The 21570-nt window shown below is 46.1% G+C and overlaps 1 protein-coding gene across 17 annotated transcripts in view; it reads right to left on the bottom strand.

Annotated features, from left to right (window-relative positions):
- The window catches only part of CADPS (calcium dependent secretion activator), a 388847-nt gene that overhangs the window by 191919 nt on the left and 175358 nt on the right, over positions 1-21570 (bottom strand). For all 17 annotated transcript variants that reach the window (XM_083156060.1, XM_083156054.1, XM_083156062.1 and 14 more), the window contains exons 7-9: positions 9483-9594; positions 8069-8208; positions 6542-6608 (exon numbers count right to left, since the gene is read on the bottom strand). In XM_083156060.1, coding sequence (XP_083012186.1) covers positions 6542-6608; positions 8069-8208; positions 9483-9594 — 319 coding nt within the window. The remainder of the gene's footprint in view (positions 1-6541; positions 6609-8068; positions 8209-9482; positions 9595-21570) is intronic.

The following is a 21570-nucleotide window of genomic DNA, read 5'->3' as shown; positions in this document are numbered from 1 at the left end:
CACAACAGCTGGAGGGCCATAGTTTGGACATGCCTGCCCCAAGGTAATGGAAGCATTTGCCTCTGGTCACCTGCTGTCGTGGGGGGAACTGAGGTGCAGGACTTGCTGGAAGGCCAGTGCGGCCGCCACCAGGACCGATCTAAACTCCAGTTCTAATTTCCTAGATGCGGCCCAAGTCTTGACCTGCACGGGGTTGACCTATGATGCTTCCCCACAACCAACCCACACTTCCGGAGCGCACTGATGCTGCAGCCGCTGGGGTCTGCCCTGATGCTGCAGTCACTCTGATCCCAGTTGTGGTCAACAGTGATAAGGTCGACTCCAACAAATGCTTGACATACACTAGGTCAACACAAGCAAAAGGTCGAAGTGAAAATGGTCATTGCAGGAAAAGGTCGACATGCCTTTTTTGTTGTTGTCTATGTCGACATATGTCAACATGGACAACATTAACGTGTACTGTATCCCCTCGCACGGTGCCTTGGGCGCTGGGCGCACTATTATATTCTAATTCTATACCTTTCCCTGTGTCGACAATTTTCAGGATGACCTTTTGCATGCGTCAATGCTGACCTAGTGTATGTTGACCATTTTTAGGTGTCGACCTAATCCTGTTGACCAATAGTGGACAGGATGCCGTCACTGCCAATGCTTCCAGAAGCTGAGAAGGGCACAAATGACATGTCCAGTACATGGATCCGATACGTAATCCCGGCGGTCGGGATACCGGCGGTCGGAATCCCGACACTGGAATCCCGACCGCCGAAATCCCGACATGGGGGGGACGTGGATCGCCCCCCCTTGCGGGCTCGCTGCGCTCGCCACGCAGCGGGCCCGGTGCCTCGCTACGCTCAGCACGCTATTTTATTCTCCCTCTATGGGTGTCGTGGACACCCACGGAGGGAGAAAGTTTCGGGATTTCGGCGGTCGGGATTCCAGTGTCGGGATTCTGAACACCGGGATCCCGACCGCCGGCAAATTGACCGCATCCCCAGTACATGACCTATTTTCAGTGATCAAAGTATTTTTTTGAAGTTAGAAATGTTTATTTATTGCAAATGTGCAGTAATTGTGTTCTAACTTAGCTCACACGCCTTTACATTGGCTGAGTTCACAGAAGTCTGACATTATAATGTCTGACTTCATGCAACTTTTTCCCGGCCATTTAAGCCGCCTCCCATTACATCCTGGCCAATGTTTTTTTTGTTTTTTTTTCCTGTGGGTGACAATATTGCCTCTTTTTTTTTTTGTGGGGACAATTGGGCAGATGTATTAAGACTGAACAAGAAATAAAGTGGATGGTGATAAAGAGAGATACAGGACCAGCCAATCAGCTCCTAACTGCCCTATTACAGACTGTTTCAGAAATGACCGTTGGGGGGCTGTTTGGCTGGCCCTTTATCTCTCTTTTGCACCCTCCACTTTAGATCTTGTTAAGGCTTACTTCATCTGCCCCAGTGTGTTATTTTTTGTCCTGCGGGGGTCAACGTGTTTTTATTTTTTCCTGTGGCGGACAATGCTTGCTCCTGAAAACAAAGATTTCTTACATCCACAATTCCACTTATTCTGCAATAAGCAGTCTTTTTTTGCCCAGATGTACCAGTAAGTAGCCCATCAAGTGGATCTCTGAGAAGTAATGTAATTGCATTGCGATCACATTACTTCCTGCTTTGCCCTCTCACCTGCACCGACAGATGCCCGGGAGGGAAGTGGGGGTCACCACTCCGGGTACCTGGTATGAACTTACACACCTTGGCATCAGGCACTGTAAGTTGTTCTAAGAAACACATCTGCAGTGCCCAAAAACATGCAGTTGGTGCTGTGTAATTAATCACAGATTAATGAACTTTTAATGAGTCTAAGACATGCCAATATTTCACACTGACATGGTGAACTATTACTATACTAATTATTCTTCCTGGCATGGGCTCCCATCATAGCCACTGTTACGGCAACAGAATTATGATAAACGATCAATAAAAATGATTTCATATTGACTCAAAATGAGGCCAGCTAATAGGCTTATTAGCCTGCATCCATCAGCCACTGGGCTACAGTAGTATACTCAACTCGTCTACATTGAGCACTGCAAATATTTTACACCATACAAATAACCTGGGTCTGACCAGGATGGTTGCTGGGTCGACTCTGATCACTGTGCGGTGTGAAAGGGCCTTTTGAAAAATACCAGGTCCAGCAACCCGGCAATCTGACCCGTTCTCTGTGCAGTGTGAAAGCACCAAAAAGAAAAACCTGGGTCCGGGCAACCCAGCATTCTGACTGGGGGCGTGGCCTCGACCCCTTCACACTAGGCCACACCCCAAAATTTTCATGCACACCGGAAAATGCGCACTAGCGTCCCTCCTCCCTCCTTAAAGTTGGGAGGTATGAAATAGTATGAGCATCATCTAATGAGGCCAGGGAGGAGACTACAGAAAATCACACAAGCAGCGAGTAATTAGAACTAATAAGGGCCCGAGCACCCATGGAAATTGAGGAGCACCCACGGGCTGCTTGGCCTCCATATTAACTTGCTAATTTGCAGCTGCAGCACCCGCATCGCCGGACCTGCCGCCGGGGAAACAGTATGCCGGGACGGCGTGAAGAGTGTATTCTGTCCGCGGAGTAATACGCGGACGTGGGATCGGCCAGCTTGTGCTCTGTGGCGCCAGCTTCTGACGTCAGACACCACACACTGACTGAGTAGCTCAGAAGCGGCCCAACCGTCCGTGTCCCTCCACACTCCCTCGTCGCTGGCACAGGTACTGTGGGGGCAGTTATGTACCTGCACTGTGGGGGCAGTTATGTACCTGCACTATGCAGGCATTTATGTATTTGGCATTGTGGGGGCATTTATGTACCTGCACTGTGGGGGCATTTATGTATTTGTCCGTAATGTGTAAAAAAGGGGAACTATGCTGCCGTAATTTGAATATTGGAGACAACTGTGCTGCGTAATATCAATTGGTATTATTTTGTGGCCACGCCCCTTCCCCATGAAGCCACTCCTCTATATTTTTGGCTTGAGCACCCACCAGCAAAAACATAAATCGACACCTATGGTTCAGGTGTTATATTTTGAGGTACATTTACTATCGCCCATAATGGATTTGCATAGGCACCACTATAACACAGAAATTTACCAAGATTTGTTTCCAAAAGCACTGCCATTATTTTGTCTCACAATGCACTTTTCAATCAGAACTGCTTTAGGCTGGCTTGTTTGGAGAAACATGTGTAAAAGAGTTAAAAATATGAAGAATAAAAAAAAATGGCGCGGGGTCCCCACTCCTTAGCATAACCAGCCCTGGGCACTCTGAGGAAGTGATGGTTCTAAAAAACGAAGGGGGGGGGGGGGGGGGGGGGGGGGGGCGAAGAGGAGAATTGCTTAGTGTTCCCCTGCATTTAAACTGTCAGCCTTGCGCTTTTTTAATTTGAACCTTTCTTTTACTTTCAAACAAAGAAGCAGTGCACAGAGCCTACTGGTCAATGCACTCTTCATGTTATAGGTCGACAGTCAAAAGGTGGTCAGGGTCAAAAGGTCAACAGGGTCAAAAGGTCAACATGATTTTTTTTTTTTTCATTTTTTGTGTGTCTATGATGACATAGGTCGGTATGGACACTGTCTAAGTCAGGCCTGGCCAACCTGTGGCTCTCCGGATGTTGTCAAACTACAAATCCCATCATGCCTTGCCATAGTTTTGCTATAAGGGAGTGTTAAAACTGTGCCAAGGCATGCTGGGATTTGTAGTTTCACAACATCCGGAGAGCCACAGGTTGGCCTGTCTTGTTCTAAGTTTACCGCTTGCCATGCTTTGGGCACGGTGCATTGCTGCGCTTGGCACACTATTATATTCTCCCTCCACACCTTAGTGGATGGTAGGGCATGAAATACCGTGTTGGCTCTTTTTTTCCCTCTTAGGGCCAGATGCACTAAGCTTCAAAAGTGATAAAATGGAGAGTGATAAACAGCCAGCCAATCAGCTCCTGCCTGCTTTGTCACAGGCTGTGTTTGAAAAACGTCAGACAGTAGCTGATTGGTTGGTTATTTATCACTCTCCATTTTATCACTTTTGAAACTTAGTGTACCTGGCCCTTTAACTCATGTCGACCTTTTGACCCTGTCGACCATTAGTGGTTGACCTTATGACTGTCCACCTAGAGTCAATATACTGTATCAGGAGTCTGGATAACGCCATCAGTTTACTATCAGTGCTCAGTAAATGTAACCTTTAGAGCAGCGGTCCCCAACCTCGGTCCTCAAGTGCCTCCAACAGTTCACAGGTTCCAGGACACCAGGCAGGTGCACAGGTGCACTCATTACTCACTGACACATTTTAAAAGATACACAGGCGGAACTATAGTCATTTTTTCACTAGCAATTCTGTGTGGTGACCTGGAAAACGTGAGCTGTTGGAAGTACTTGGGGACCGAGGGGCAGATTTATTAAGCTCAGTGAAGTGATAAACGGTCTGGTTTTTATCACCGGCCAATCAGCTCCTACCTGTGAAGTTACCGGCTTGATTTGAAAAATTACAGGTAGGAGCTGATTGGCCGGTGATAAAAACCAGACAGTTTATCATTTCACTGAGCTTAATAAATCTACCCCCGAGATTGGGAACCACTGGTTTAGAGTGCTGACTTCGTTTTCAGTGTGGCAGGGTTCTGAGGTTTGCCAAAATGCCTGTAAGTTGACTTGTCTGTAATAAGTACTAAGGGGCCGATTTAGACCGCTCGTACAGCAGCGAATTTGATGGTGGGGTTCTGCGCATGCGCATAGGTGCTAATGTAGACCCCCGCTGCAAGCACCTTCAGCAAGATATTCACTTGCCTGAACAGTGATTGACAGCCAGGGGGTGTTCATTTCATTGGTATGCCCATAGTAATGATGAATTTTTTTATAATCAAATCTGTGACATTTATTAGGACAACAAATTGTGTCTGCTTCATGTAACCTCATGAAAACATAAAGATCTGCTGGTGTCTAGATAGGTCTCTGTATTGTAAGGCGGTCACTAGGATGCTTCTTGTATTATATGGCAGTCTCTAAGATGCTCTCTGTACTGTATTATGATGTTGTCTTGTATAACATTCACAAAAACACTCTGCATTGTAAAATATCTGGGCCAACCTTTCTGCCCATTGCCCTACCTGTTTTCTCAGTGATCCCTGTAAATGGCACACTATGGACATGATTCCTGGGGGCTCATATGACGCCAACACACAGTCTGGCCAGGTGACTGTAAGCCAGAAAGAGTAGCAGAACAGGGGAGACAAATAGTATGTAAGGCGAGCCGAGAGCGGCGAATACATTCAGTGATTTTAATGGCTCCTTCCATAACAGCGGCCAGCATTGCCTTGGCTATCTGGGTGAGAGGGGAGAGAAGACTGCGCCACAGACCAATAATACTGGTAGTCAGCGGCTGGGTGTGTGGGTACACTACAAATACCCAAAGTTGTGAGCAATAGGGAAACAAGGGGGATGTACACCCTGCGCTATACTTCCAATCTGAAAAATATTACGTACACAGTGGTTTAGTGAAAATAAAAGTGGATATTTATTATAGTCTGCAATTTGAACAATAATAATATTAAATGCAAATAGCATTTATAATAATAAGATAAAAATGATTAAGATGAAAATTATTATATAGGATAGTACAGTATTACGCTATATAAATGTAACAGCTAATACCGTACAGCTAATAGGTACTCGTTTACTTCAAACCACTCCAACTATCCTAAAAGACTTTTCCCAACAGCTAATCAAGCTGCACCTGGTTTGCATTTGCATTGGACTCTTATGTTTGTCTTGTGACCCCCAGTCCTTATGTATATGTATACCGGTATTAGCTGTTACATTTATATAGCGTAATACTGTAGCATACTGTAGCATACTATCCTATATAATAATTTTTATCTTATTATTATAAATACTATTTGCATTTAATATTATTATTGTTCATATTGCAGACTATAATAAATATCCACTTTTATTTTCACTAAACCACTGTGTACGTAATATTTTTCAGATTGGAAGTATAGCGCAGGGTGTACATCCCCCTTGTTTCCCTATTGCCTTGGCTATGTTGGGATTCAGAATCCCGACAGTTGGGTTGCAGGTGCTCACTATACCGATGCTGGCATCCTGACAACCGCTGGAAGACGGACACCGGAATCCCAACATCAATAAGGATACCGGTGCTGGAATCCCGACTGCCAGTATGACGAAAGTAAGTATGCCGGGGCGGGTTAGGGTCAGGCTAGGTTTCGGCATTAGGGGGGACTTAGGGTTGGGCTGTGGGAGGGGGAGGGTTAGCTTTAGGCTGAAGGTAGGGAGGGTTAGGAACGTAGAAGGGGGTTAGGTTTAGTTGGCGGGGTATGTGGGTTATGAACTAGCAGGTAGGGTTATCGTGGGGCTGGGGGAGGGGTACAAAGAGGGGAGGGTAAGGGTTGGGGGGCGGCCACATAATGTTAATTTATCCAAATATTAAGAAACGTATGTGATCTTAGTTTTTTTTTCAGATTACTGAAAAATTACCTGCACCAAGACGAAGAAACGCTTTTTCCACCTCTTCCAAACGTTCTTACCGATCGCCCATAAATACCTAGGGGAAAATTAGACTGCAAATTAAAGTCCAAATTGTATTTTTGCAATTGAGCATATTATGATAACATCATAATTACAGCTGGAGAGTTATCATACATGTAAATAATACAGTAGTGCAGGTCACTATTGGGTGCTATTGTGCATTGTTCATGGCCCCCAACCCAAATCCAGCCAGCAAGAAGCCCAGTCTGCCCGTTTTCCTCAGGAAGTTGGAGGCAACAAGGGGCTTGCAGGAGAGTTGCCTACGCCACCGGGGATCCGCGACAGCCACCAGAGGTTGGTGAGTCTCCTGGTGGTTAGTAAGTAGGTAAGCAGGCTTTATTCACTTACAAAAGCTCTACAGTTGGTTTATCACATTAATTTCATAAAGTGTGTTTCTCTGTTGTTTCAGTGGTTTAATGCATGATTATTTATGATGGCATTTGATAAAGGTGTCTACAATGGGGGATAAAGATGGACACAGTGGGGATAAAGGTAGCTACAATTGGTGGCTAAAGTTGGAATAAAAGGTGGCTACAGTGGGCATAATGGTGGCTACAGTGGGCATAATGGTGGCTACAGTTGGGGATATACAGTAGGTGTCTATAGTGAGGATAAAAGTGGCTACAGTGAGGATAAAGGTGGCTACAGTTGGGGATAAAAGTGGCTACAGTGGGGACAAAGGTGACTACAGTGGGGGATAAATGTGGCTACAGTGGGGGATAAAAGTGGCTACAGTGGGGGCTAAAGGTGGCTACAGTGTGGATAAAAGTGGCTACAGTGGGGGATAAAAGTGGCTACAGTGGGGGATAAAGGTGGCTACAGTGGGGGATAAGGGGGCTACAGTGGGGGATAAAGGTGTCTACAGTGAGGATAAAAGTGGCTACAGTGGGGGATAAAGGTGGCTACAATGCGGGATAAAGGTGGCTACAGTGGGGGATAAAGGTGGCTACAGTGCGGGATAAAGGTGGCTACAGTGGGGGATAAAGGTGGCTACAGTGGGGGATAAAGGTGGCTACAGTGCGGGATAAAGGTGGCTACAGTGCGGGATAAAGGTGGCTACAGTGCGGGATAAAGGTGGCTACAGTGCGGGATAAAGGTGACTACATTGGGGGATAAAGGTGGCTACAGTTGGAATAAAAGTGGCTAAAGTGGGTATAAAGGTGGCTAAAGTGGGCATAAAGGTGGCTACATTGGGCATAAAGGTGGCTACATTGGGCATAAGAACTTCTGGGTTAGTTACCACAACCAACCAATGAACCTGTATCACACTTATGCACTCATGCTCTGCCTGTTAATAGATAGATTCCAGAGCAGATCCATTCACTCTAAACATAAGGAACAATGTACAAACTATAGTAACAAAGATGTACACTCTTAACAATATAGTACTTACAGTAACACACTGTCTCAGCTTATATTATCAATGTTACTTTTCTGCAGGACAGGTTTTGTTCTAGTTTTGATCCCGCTACTTACCCACAATGCTTCATGTTCTGTGGTTTATCCATTCGGACAGCTAGTTTAATTTTCAAATCATGGTCGGGGCAGTTTTTCGACACTGTCATTTTATGCCACTCTGACTGTTTGGGGCTGTTGGGGGTCGGGTGTAGGACAACCTAAAAATGTACAAAAACAGTATAAAAGACAAATAGAAATGTTGTAGTAAATCTGAAACAGATTATGACCTACTGTTGTAAACTAGTAATGCACCACAGTGTTCCCGCCAACTACACACCTGGTCACAAAAACACAGAAAACCAATTCACGTGGACCCTGTCACACCTCTAAGGGGGATATCATATCAGCAGCGATAATCCATTTTTGCACAAAATAAAGAAAATTTCCCGCAAACCACTTTATCGCAGATATCCTATTATTCGTATGTGATCATTCTCCATGGGGTTTATCACAAATTCTCCTCATCTACTCTGAGCAGGTCAAAATTTGTGGAGAATCCCTATTTTGGGGTAAAAATGTTGTGATTTGATGAAGAACCCCTTTGGCCACCCCCTTAATGAATAATTAGGCACTTTGTAGTTATTAATTATTTTTAATCAGCCAATACTGCGATGTCTGTATCGGGGGTGACTAATTGCAAAGTGATAGGTCCTCTATAAGTGGGACAAGTGTTTTTAGGCTTGCAGGTGGGAGTGATCAGTTGTTTTGGCAAGGTTTTTGAAAGTGCCTTTAATTGACACAAATCATACTTGCCTACCTGACCCTCTCCATGAGGGAGAAAATGCTCTGTTCCTGGACTTCCCTGGTAATGTATGATTGCCATCACCTGTGGTGCAACGCCTTTCTTTTCAATTAACTTCTGTAGCTCACCACAGGTGATGGCAATCATACATTACCAGGGAAGTCCAGGAAGAGAGCATTTTCTCCCTCATGGAGAGGGTCAGGTAGGCAAGTATGACCCAAATATATACTTATACACATTTTCATCTACCCCAAATTTTATGAGAGCATTTAGTTTAGACAAAAAAGCTTGCTTTTATCGGGTTTTTTCAGGGTTTTTAAAAAAATGGATATTGCAGACATTTATCACATTTTAAGTCCCTAGAATCTCTGTTATGGTAAAAAGCAGGGAGATGGCAATAGCTGCATTTTTTGAAAGTCATCAAACTAGTTTGTTAACTGCGCTCAATGTCAGCCATTTTGTATTACATGAAAGACATTTTGTAAACGACAGTACACCCCTTTGCGAGGCAGCACCGGTCGACCTGGGGGAGCTCTGGTTGAAGGGGATGCAAGTGCGTCTCGTGCGCTCGCATCCCCTTCCAGTGGTTGGCGAATCCACCGCCAGCCCCTGCAAAGATGACAAGCACAGGTACACATTTTTTCATTTTGACATGGAACCATGAATAATTATGTATGTGAGAGGTCTTACCCTTCCGAGTTCTTTATCCTCCAAAGCTAACACTCCGGTGCTCTCGGTGAAAAGTTTGACCTTGACGGCGGGCAGTGCGTGCGTTGTACTGAAGTCCCCTTGCGTCCCCCAACTGTAAGGAAAGTAAAATAAGTAGCAGTCAGCATGGCACTGTACGCTAAGGAGGTCAGGGTTAAATAAAAAGTGACAATATAACACAGAAATGTGCTACAACTCTGCAACAAGAAACGTGTTAATTGTCTCTCTCGTTTTTGTGAGACAGATGTCTGGGATGGGAGTTCACTGCTAAGACGTCATAGGTGCAAGATGTTGCAGATCAGCAGTAATGGAACTTGGGTGTGTGTGTTACCAATACTATTACTCATTTTTGGGCATTCGAAGTTGTAATTACAATGAAGCGAACAATCTACGGTGGAACACAGCAATCACAATACACTGTAGCTGCGGGTTGGGAAATGTCAGGCATTTAGAATTGGACAGACGTGTAACACGCATGTAGCCATTCCCATTAAAACAGTAATTGCCTGGTTGAACGCCCCTCCGCCACCGAATCCCCTCTGTACCATGTGAGGGGATGTACGCACACATGTCACATATCGCCTCACATGTGGCCGAAGGAGAGAAATCATTTTGATGAAATAAAAGTCAGTCTGAAGTGTTTTTTTTTCCTGTCGTGTCCGCCCAAGAGGGGGCAGCCGCTTAGGTCATGTGACGTTGGCCACCAACCCCGGCAGGCATCGGCCTGCCCGTGGTCCCAGGAAAATGCCCAGCGTTTTTGCCCGTGTTCCCAGGGGAATGACCAGCGTTTTCATGGGGACGCCCAACAAAGCACAGGGGTGCCCCTGCACGCCCCCTCCTTCCCCTACCCTCGCAAATGTCTTCGCGATTGTGATAGTCACCAAAGGCATTCGTACAGTGGCCCTACACATGAGCAAATACGCGCATGCATAGAGCTGCACCATCGATCCCTAGCGCAAATACGGTAGGGACCAAACAGTACCGAATCACCCCCTAAGTGTGCATTGAACCGATTTCAGCCACACCCATGATGGGCAAATGTGCCTGTTTGTGGGGAAGGAGGGGAGCAGGTGGCAGACAATACCTGCAGGTACGGAAATACTAGTGCACACTAAGAGCAAATGAAGTAAAACAGCTTTGCCCTTGATTTAAAGCCAGAGTATAGTGCACTGTGCGCTCATTTAGAAAGTACACAAAGTGTTTTAATTACTCAGCTGTGGACCAGCTGTACATCTGCATCCTGGTCATTTTGCATTTCACAGGCACCGACTGACTTGGGGTACTACTTATTTACACTTTCATCCCATAAGATGCAATGTGTATGAGTTTTATACTGTGGTTTGGAACACTCTTTAACCAGGGCTGCCTACCTGACCCTCTCCATGAGGGAGAAATACTCTGTTCCTGGACTTCCCTGGTAATGTATGATTGCCATCACCTGTGGTGACACCTTTCTTATCAATTACCTATCTCCCCACAGGTGATGGCAATCCTACATTACCAGGGAAGCCCAGGAACAGAGTATTTTCTCCCTGAAGGAGAGGGTCAGGTGTTAATCATCCTGTCTCTGATCAATTCAATATGAATATAGGTGTTTGCCCTGAAAGACACTCATCTGTTCCAAAACGGCATTGATGTCCCAAGTGCAAATGTGAAGGAAACTGTGACAGTCCCATTAAACGAGCAGCCCCGCTAAGCTGGATTGTTAGCTCTTGCATCCAGTAACTTGGCTAAGTGAACTAAGCTGGACTGTGAGGTTGGAAGATGTAAATAAAATCTCCACCTGCTGGGACCCCACCCATATACTCACCTGTAACAGGTAAGTGAGACATAGCCAGAGACGGACCGATTACCGAACAGCGTAATGAAGAATCAGCCATACCCTGCTCATCAGCCAATCAGTGGCTTACATAGAAATAAGCCGACCAATCTGTAGAAGTGCAGAGTTCTCTCTCTGTTTTGGCCAAACTATTGTACTTGCCCATATGAAACCCCCAGCAGCTATCTCCTCCTCTATACCACGCTCCGGTGATGGACCAGCATGACTGGCATACGCCAACAAGCAGCTCATATGCAGTGGTGCAAGTAGAATTTTTTTCTTGGTGGTACTGATAGCCTCCACCAAAAATGGGCGTGGCCATGTGTCATGAGGGGGTGTGGTCACACAAAGCTAGAGGAGTGACTAAATGACAATAGGGGCGTGGCATCAGGAGACAGGTAATGAGAAATAGGAAATGACTGGGGGTGGGTTGGCTCTTGCTTGTGGGAGAGCGGGGCAGTTTGTGCTTACAATTGTGGAGCCTGCTCTTCATGCTGTCGGCGCCGCTGATGCCTGTCAGTGTGACAGGCTAAATCAGCAGTAGCCGGTAGCTGCATACAGCACCAATCATAACGCTGGGTGGGCGGGCTGCGGATGCATTATATTTAGACTTAAAATAAAAGTAGAATTGACAATGGGTCAGGGGGGTAAGTGGTACTGTGTACCTTCAACATATTTCTTACAGGTACTCCGTACCACGCCGTACCCCCTTACTTACAACACTGCTCATATGTAATTGAGTATCTTATGATTGTGAGAGAAGGAAGACTGGATACACAGGATTGCACTGGAATGTGCCCCTCTGGATAGACACAAAGTCTGATCAGCTGGATGGAACACAACAGCTGGTGCCTGCCAGCAAACCCATTACACAACAGTAGATCAGTGCACGCAGTCGGATCTTTCCCGGCGTGGCAGCTGTGAACTTTATAACGAATGAGGACACCCCAAGGGTGTAGGTAACAGCACATTGTCTCTTTCTGTGGAAAATGAATGGAAAGGGAAAGGAAGTAACCCAGTGTGCACCCGGCCAGGACAGGGTGACGCAGTGCTGGCACAACTTAAAGGACCAATAATCTGAAATAAAAGTTGCATCTTGTGACAGATCTGTCGGTAAAAATCAAAACTATGTAAAGAAAAAAATTCAGGTTTTTATAAAAATGAAATAGAATTTAGTGGCCTCTGATTGGCTTTTGGTATTCAGAATAAGGAAAGTGACTATAGTGCGAACCAATAGTGTAGGCCAGTGGTTCCCAAACTGTGTGCCCTGGGACCCTTGTAGGGGAGCCTCTGGGGTATACGGTCATTAGATTGAACCTATTAAGTTTAACATGCATTGGGTTGACCACTGAAGGTCGACAGGCCTAAGGTCAACAATTAAAAGGTTGACATGAGTTATTCTTGTGAGCATGTAGTTTTTTTTTAGAAAAACACAACACATGTTACATCTGCCCCACCTGCAGAGCACATGGTTTTGTCCATCTAAGAAGGATTTTGTCACAAAGGGTGAACTAGAATAAGGCCCATAGTTCTAAACGCACAGAGTCAAAAATACAGCACAGTGGAAATGGGTGTAAAACCCGCCACAGCCGCGGCATCACGGCACTTCTTACAGATTCAGGCTCAGGAATGTTCTCTAGTCATGCGAAAATGGACAATTGTTTTTCTTTAGCTACAATTTTTTGGGGCTATCCAATTAGCCCCCATTTTTACCCTCTGCAAAAAAATGTTAAGGTGAAAAAAAAATAAAAAAGTATACGTGAAAAGTTCTAAATCTATGGACCTTATTCTAGTCCACATGCAGTGCGGCCCCCAGGAGCCGCGTCACTGCCAAATCTCCATGGGAATGCCCGGGTATGGATCATTGTATAGACAGATACTAGGTCAACATACATGAAGGTCGACATGACTGAGGGTCAACATGGGGTTAGGTCGACAGGGTCATTAGGTGGACAGGGGAAGGACGACAGTCATGGGGTTTTTCACTTTTTTTGTACTGAATGTCGACACAGACACTTTAAAAAGTGCAACACATCCCCTCGCATGGCTCGCCATGCTTCGGGCACGGTGCTTAGATACTACTACTCTCTGCGCTCGGCACATTATTTTATTCTCCCACCACGCCCTAGTGGATGGTAGAGCATGAAATACCGCCTGTCAGCACGTGTCAGCTCAAAAACAGGGAAAAACCCCATGTCGACCTTCCCCATGACGATCCAATGACCCTGTTGACCTAACCACATGTCGTCCTTCAGTTATGTCGACCTAGTTGTTGTAGAACTAGAGACCGTAGCCCAAACGCCCAGCATTTTCATGGGAACACCCGGGCGCATCCACCCGCGGCCACCCCACGCCCGCACTGGTGGTTGCAACCGGGACAGCGAACTAGCACTTCCCCGTGCCGGCTCGCACCAGGCATCTGTACATGCGCAGAAATGCGCAGACACCAAACATTACTCCCCTGTACGAACGCGCGGGGGGAGCAATGGGATTTGAATCATGCCCAATGTGTTTTCATGTCTGTGATTGGGAAAAAAAATGCCGGCTTATTACAGATTATTTTCCACGTGCTTTAGCATACCTCCCAACTGTCCCGCTACACGCGGGAACGTCCCCAAGCTCACAGAATAGACGCTGCGTCTATTCGTGGCCGAAAATGAGGGTGCGGCCTAATTTGCATAAACCACGCCCCCATTTACATGTGCCACACACCCTTTTCTGGCGCTATTCCGAACTTCAGAAAGTTGGGAGGTATGGCTTTAGGTAAGGGAAACTAAAGTACCAGCTTCTGGGCTATTTGGTCAACCCTGGGGAAGGTAAATTGGCTGTGGCAAATTATCTCAATTACATAAAGTCCTCATCGGCTACACACAGATCTAGAAAAGCAGTTTTGTCACTTCCAGTTGTTTTATTTATGCACAAAAGATGCACATTTTGAGCAAGAAAAAAAAAACAGAATGGCCAAGGGACCACGAACGCCGAGAGGGGCTGTTTGCCGCCACGATGTATGAGGCATACTTACCTACTTGGTAAGTATCCTGTACAGGAGAAGCCCAGAGAGGAGACAATGCAGGGGGCTGGGCTGAATGGTCTCGTTATTAGGTCCTGCCCCAACATAGGGAAACACCCACCATCTGTGGGTCTGCAGGGAGGGGGCGGAGCTAAATGGCATGATCCAGTCATTTAGTCCTGCCCCTTCCCTTGATTGCCAGTGAGTAAAATACTCTAGGAAGCAGGCAAGATGCTAAAGAGCCGCCTTTTCCGGGCCTGCAGGGGACTGCTCCAAAAATCAGGAGCCTCACGCCACTTTCGTGAGGGTAAGCACATATGTTATGAGGGCACATCTGTATTATACAGTATGATTATTGTGCTGCGGTGTTTGCTTAAAAAAAGCAATTGCAGCATGGTTATGATCAGTGGGGGTTCCAGCGGAGGGGATGCAGCATAGTTCAAAATTCAAATACAGGAGCCGCACCAACTCCCAGTGAGTAAGTTAGGAATGGCAGTTAGTGGCAGTAGGTGTGGCTCCTCTATTTGAATTTTTAACTATGCTACTGGTGCCGCCACTGGACATAACTAAATTCTACTATACCTTTCAATTTGGATTCCCGTTCTTAAAACATCTTGGACCGGCACCTGTCATTTTATTTATACACTGCGGCAAATATCAGGGAAGAGAAAAAAAAAACAACTTGAAGAATTTGCAAGAAGACGCATTAAGTGGTGACAATGTTCCGGATTATCCGTTTCTTCCTGCAGTTTCTAATTTATTTTTTTCCGTCTGGAAATACCGCTCTCCCGGCGCTGCTGCTAAATTCTGGCTGCTGATACCGATCGCTGGAGCTGTTAGACGCCGGGTCACATCCGCTAAAAAACTTTATTTAAGATCATCATAAAATAAGATTTGCATTGTTTCTTCAGCTGTAATTATTATCACCTCTCCTTCTCCCGGGCATGGAACATGTCAGGCAAGTGATAGATATTCGTTGCAGAGCGTGAAGAAAAATGCTCTGCGCTCTGCGTGACAGCATCTGCTTTCCGACCGTCGCTCCTGTTTACTATTAAAAGCCTCATATTTGTCGAGCGTTCCCAGACCATATGTTATCGACAAATGTTACCAACTATAAAACAAACAATCATTTTCATCAGGATATTATGCGGGATGGAGAAACCGCCACAGAGGAGGGAAAACCGGAATAGAAATCACTACAGACACGTAGGATATTTCTGACAAGCTCTAAGTGCGCTTGGAACACTAATTAGATAACAGACATCAAACATTACTAGAATACCGGAGATACAGGCGTAGAGACGCGACTGCGGAATTAGGGAACGTTCAGTGATGATGTAATAGCACCGCAAGTCAAGAAGGAGTATTACAGTACTGTGCGTGTAACAGATGTGTATTCAAAGATTAACATTGTAGAGTTCTGCAATCGCGTCAAAACATTGACAATGTCAAAATGTCGACAAGCAAATGTTAACACGAAAAAATGTCAAAAGGTCATTATGTCAACACAAGCATTAGGTCGACAGTGTCTACGTCGACATGAGGTTTTTCACTCTTTTTGGAGCCGTCATGTGCCGACAGGCGGTATTTCATGCCCTACCATCCACTAGGGTGTGGTGGGAGAAGCATTGCAAGCGAAGCGAGCGATGTGAGGGGATGCGGTGCACTTGGAGCTGTCTCGACATCCGGGTAAAAAAAAACTGTGAAAAACCCCATGTCGACCTAATGACCTGTCCTCCTAGACCCATGTCGACCTTGTCCCATGCTGACCTAGAACCATGTCGACCTAATGGTGTCAACCTAATGCTTGTCGACCAACATAATGTAGACTAAATGATCCCAACCCTTCTTCTTGTGCGCCCTCAACACCTCTCGCTCGCAGTCAACTTGCCTCCTCTCACCTTGCCCCCGTCACCACACCACCAACATCTCATCTAGGTACCTCGTCCCGTCATCTCCCAACATCAACTTACCCCCCCATCACCTCAGTCCCTTGTCACCCCCCTCCCCCACTCCATCTCTTTCCTTTTTTTTGCTCTCTCTCGCAGTCCCCTTTTCTCTCTCCCCTGCTTCCTGTCACCCTCTCTGCCCTGCTGTTCCTCATCTTTCTCTCCCTTTGCCCCCCTCTCCTATCTTTATCACTCCCCTGCTCTTTTCCTTCTGCCCCCTCTTTATCTCTCTCTGCCTCTAGTCTCCCTCCTTTTTCCAAGCTTCCCCTCTTTCTCTATTTCCTCTTTCACCCTCTCAGTCTCTCTTTGCCCTCCCCCCCCCCCCCTCATTCTCTACCTGGTGCGGTCTCTCTCCCTCCCTACAACACAATCTCTCTCACTCCATCTCTTACCTCTTTCTCTCCCTGACACACACTCTTTTTCTCTCTTTTCCTGACACCCTTTCTCTCCCTCTTTCTCTCTGACACTCATTCTTGCTCCCGGCTTTCTCGCTCCCTGACAGTCTCTTACTCCTGCTTGCACTCCCCCTTTCTCTCTGACACCCTCTCTCTCTCATACCTCACTCTCTTTCGAGGAGCAAGAAAGAGAGGGCTTCATGGAATATTTTTTTCCCATGGAGCCCTCACTGTTCTGCTCTCTTTCTCTGACACCCCCTTTGTCTTTCACTTTACTCATTTTGTTCTGCCCAAGCCCCCCCTTCTAGAATCATTGTAGTGACAGTAGTAGGGATGGCACCCAGAAAAAGTGGAGTGGGACCCCAACTTTATAAAGTGAGGGGTGCTCAGGACCCATATTTTTTTACTTTTCGCGATCACTGCATGTTGTAACATCATTTGGTCGGGCTGGTAACTAGTTATGGTAATAAATGCTCACTGCAGTAAGTGCAAAATAATACTATGCCCTACGCATCCTACCTTGTTTGTAACCACTTCAAAGAACTGGTGCAGTCAGACAACCAATCCATACTTGCCTACTTTTGAAAACTAGTTTCAGGGAGATTATAGTTAGTAATATAATTTTACACAGCGCCCCATTGAGGAGGCGTGTCATGCTCCACCCAAAGGGCGTGTCTAGTTCCTTATATGGAGAGATTGTGAAAAGATATTGTGAACGTGGCACCTAGCAGCGTGGGTGCGTGCTGCTACATCTGAGAGGAATCTTTTAAAATGACTTATATCCAAATGTAGATGAGCCCCAAAGCAGTTACTAAGAGCTAATATACTTGGTAAAGTGCTGGGAAATGGTGCTGATGGTTCAATGTAACAGTGTAATGTGGTCTAGGTGAAATGAGGGAGATTGCCAGACTAATAAGGGAGAGAGGGAGATTGCTGCTATTTCAGGGAGTCTCCTGCAGAATGCAGGAGGGGAGGTAACTATGAACCAATCACTTAGACTGTGTGACCCGAAATTTGTGCTACTGTATATAATTGCCCCTGGAATCCACTGATAAGAAGAGATAATAACATGTGGAAAAGTAGCAGCGAGGAATTTAACTGTTATTCCAACAATGACAGCAAAAAATATTTACCGGGAAAAAAACCCTGTAAAAACTGAAAAATGATAACACTGTATAATAAAGTTAATGATCTCGCTTCCCTGCTGGGGATGAGTCACAGGTACCCTATCTGGGTGACATTTGTTTTATGATGCTAGTTGTAACCGCAGATTGCCACATCACACAAAGAATAGTAATTTTCACACCGCTATATAGCATATTAAATCCACGCAGCATAAATCACAGGACATAGCGGCTCATTAAATCACCGCAGAGTGATTGCATTATGAGAAATATTCCAGAGCTCTCTTCATAAATCTCCCGTCACTTCTCCCAATAGCAGACAAGACGCTGATGGCGATTGCAATAAGACTTTGACTGTAAGGCGCTAATTGTTCTGCGTAATTGTATCCACCATAAAATCCAGCTGAAATCATTATTAATCGTAATATCACCAAAACCAGATTTCAGCTGCGCGTTACCTAGAATGTCATCTTTACCCAAATTGCTTCAAATAAATGTCACCACAAAATAGTGATCTACATACAGCCGGATTCAGCCCCGTTCCAACTGAGCATGTGCAGACCCCCTGTGCGCGCGCGCCTTCAGCAAGTAGCCCAGGTGTTCGCATGGGTAGGGTGATGGGGCGGCATTAGGGGTATGGCCAGTATTTTATAGGTATCCTATCTGGAAATGGTGGGCGGCTGACGTCACATGACCTCAGCGCCCACCTCCAATTTGGAGGGTATGGATTATTAGATCCCCACACTGTTGGTCGACACCATTAGGTCGACATGAGCCTAGGTCGACATGCAGGAAGATCGACATGAGTCTAGGTCGACAGGGACCTTAGGTCGACACGGGTTATGTCGACAGTCAAAAGGTCGACATGGGGTTTTTCACCATTTTTTGTTCTGATTGTCGACACAGTCGACATGGACACTGACATGTAGCACTGCGCTCGGCACACTATTTTATTCTTCCACCATGTCATAGTTGATGGTAGGGCATGAAATACCGCATGTCGGCTCCAAAAATGGTGAAAAACCCCATATCGACATTTTGACTGTCGACCTAACCCATGCCGACCTAATGACCCCGTCGACCTAGACTCGTCAACCTAGTTGTGTCGATCTAATGACTGTCGACCATCATGCGGGTGACCCAATGATCATATCCCAAATTGGTGATCAGCGAACAAGATAAAAATCATTTCAGACTGACCCCAAATGATGCACTAAAAGATGTTATAACAGAAAGTGAAAGCAATTTTTGCAGGGACACCATTGTTTCACACTTGTTAGATACAGTATGTAGAGAGGGAGCTGTGAAGACAGGTTGGAGGTAGGAGCAGATAGGAGATGGGGTGGAGAGTTTGTGTACAGTGAAAGTACATTGCAGAAGCTGTCATTTTAATGGGATTTTAACTAGTTTGACATATTTTTCAGACAATGGGCGAGATTCACCAAACAGTTCTAGATGGCGTCCCCCACCGCCCCGCGCACCCCACGCCGATTCGCGACGCACCCCCCCCCCCCCCCTTACCTGTGTCCGGGCAGCCTCCTGCTGTGCTGCCCGGACCAGTGATCTTGTCCTCCCTGCATCTCTTCCGAGTGCAGGGAGGAGGAAAGGGAGCCCTCACAGCCGGGTGAGGGTTCCCGGAGGGAGGGGGGGACCCGCTGCACATCACCGCACATCGCTTTGGCGTTAATAATCGCATATGTTACTGCATATGCGATTATTAAAACTGCGAATGCCGGCGATGTGCTGCGGGAGGTATTAGAGAATCCCTCCCAATATGACACAAATAAACCAAAAATAGCCACAAGGTGAGCAGTATCTAATAGATCCTAAAGGCGGGATATATTAATATACATTGCCGTCCCTCACCGCAATGCCAACACATATGTACTAACATATGCGGCTGGCATCATGGTGCGGTGATGGAGACCCCCCCTTCCCCGCGATACCTGTATTGTGGTTTGCAGGTGGTCTCCGTCACCTCCTGGGCTCTGCGGCGTCCCTGGCATCTCCTCCTCCCCCTTGCAGCCGTAAGGACATCCCTGGCTGCAACACACTGCTGTGGGAGGAGGAGCAGCACGGAGGACAGGGGTGCGGATGCCGGGCAGCGGGTGGCGATAGAAGCCCATAGGCTTCTACAGGGGATCCTGGCGATACCCTGCCCGCCGAAGACGATGCGGCCGGGTTTTAGTAAATTTGAAAATGCAGTAAAACCGGGGTTTTACCGCATTTTCGTCATAGTACATCCCACTCAATAACTGTACTGTGGCCATTGATGACAGGTAAAGCAGCCAATCCTACTATGCTCCACCCTTGACTGTACCGCAGTGGGCTCCATACAGAGGAGTCGCAGTTAAGAGAACGGATGTTAGGAGCGATAGTCGGTAAACTTTGCATGTGCAGCTCAGAAGAAATCCTTACTGCTGACATGTGGAACACAGAGGGCAATGGTGTATGTATTCGCATCCACACAACTATTAATAGAGATGGCTTCTGTGTGCCAAGAATGGTTCATCATAATGGGGTCTAGGAGGTGACCTAAAGTCAAAGAGGAGGTGTCATTGGCGGGCCATGGGATTGTTTAATCACGTGGAATGTTGGTCGCAGCATGGCAATCATAATGGCCAAATATTAAGAAAGTTACAAGGGAGGCTCAGCTCCAGACAAAGGCCACTTGACGAGTTGATGTTGTAACTAATAGTGCTTTTGGCACAGAGATACCGGATCCACCAGTGCATGGGAGCATCGCTCAGATAAGAAATGTGGGTTTTGCAATATTATCTCAGTCCATCCTGTGAATAATCGCAGCTGTGCATTATCTGCATGCACACAAATCATGATCAAGATATTAAAAGTGCATTACTCTATTTTAACCACAAGAGGGCGATGATCGAATTGTGTTAATATGCTGCATCTATAGAGCAGTGATGGGGAACCTTGGCTAGTTGTTGTTGAACCACACATCCCAGTATGTGCTATTTTTCAGCAGGCTCCAGCAGGAACTGAGGCCCTTATTCTAGTTCACTCTTTCTGACAAAATATTTCTTAGATGGACAAAACCATGTGCACTGCAGGTGAGGCAGGTGTTACTTGTGCAGAGATAATTAGATTTGGGTGGGGTTTTACACCTGCCTCACCTGCAGTGCACATGGTTTTGTCCATCTAAGAAATATTTTGTCAGAAAGAGTGAACTAGAATAAGGGCCTCAGTTCCTGCTGGAGGATGCTGAAAAATAGCCCTGCCAGTATGCCCTGGTACAGTTTTGCTATTTGGCCATGTTAAAACTGTACCAGGGCATGTTGGGATGTGTAGTTCAACCACTGGAGTGCATAAGTCCCCAGAACATGGCAAATACATAATGATGTTACTATACCACAGAGCCTCTCTCTCTAAACAGATCTCAAAGTGTTCTGCAAATATGGACAAACAAGGCAGCGATTTGTATTTGCAGCTAACATGTTAATAATGAAATCTCTGCATGTGGGATATGTCTGTGGGATATATGTACTGTATCAATGTGTTCACTTCTTACTTAGGGGGATATTTACTAAGATGGGAGTTCTATTGAAGATGTGATATTGCTATTGGTAACCAATCAGGATCTACTTCTTATTTATGTAGCACCTTCTAGAAGATAATAGATTGAATCTGATTGGTTGCTACGTGGAACATCCCATCTTCAATCGAACTCCCATTTAGTAAATGTAGCCCTATTGATCCGTTTTGGGTGGACAGTGGATCCAGTACATTGTTGTCCTGTGCTTATGGTCTGTTCC

Source organism: Crinia signifera, chromosome 8, assembly GCF_055691185.1.
Source record: "Crinia signifera chromosome 8, ASM5569118v1, whole genome shotgun sequence".
Classification (NCBI taxonomy): Eukaryota; Metazoa; Chordata; class Amphibia; order Anura; family Myobatrachidae; genus Crinia; species Crinia signifera.
The sequence above is the reverse complement of the archived record's forward strand: the minus strand, read 5'-3'. Positions and strand labels throughout refer to the sequence as shown.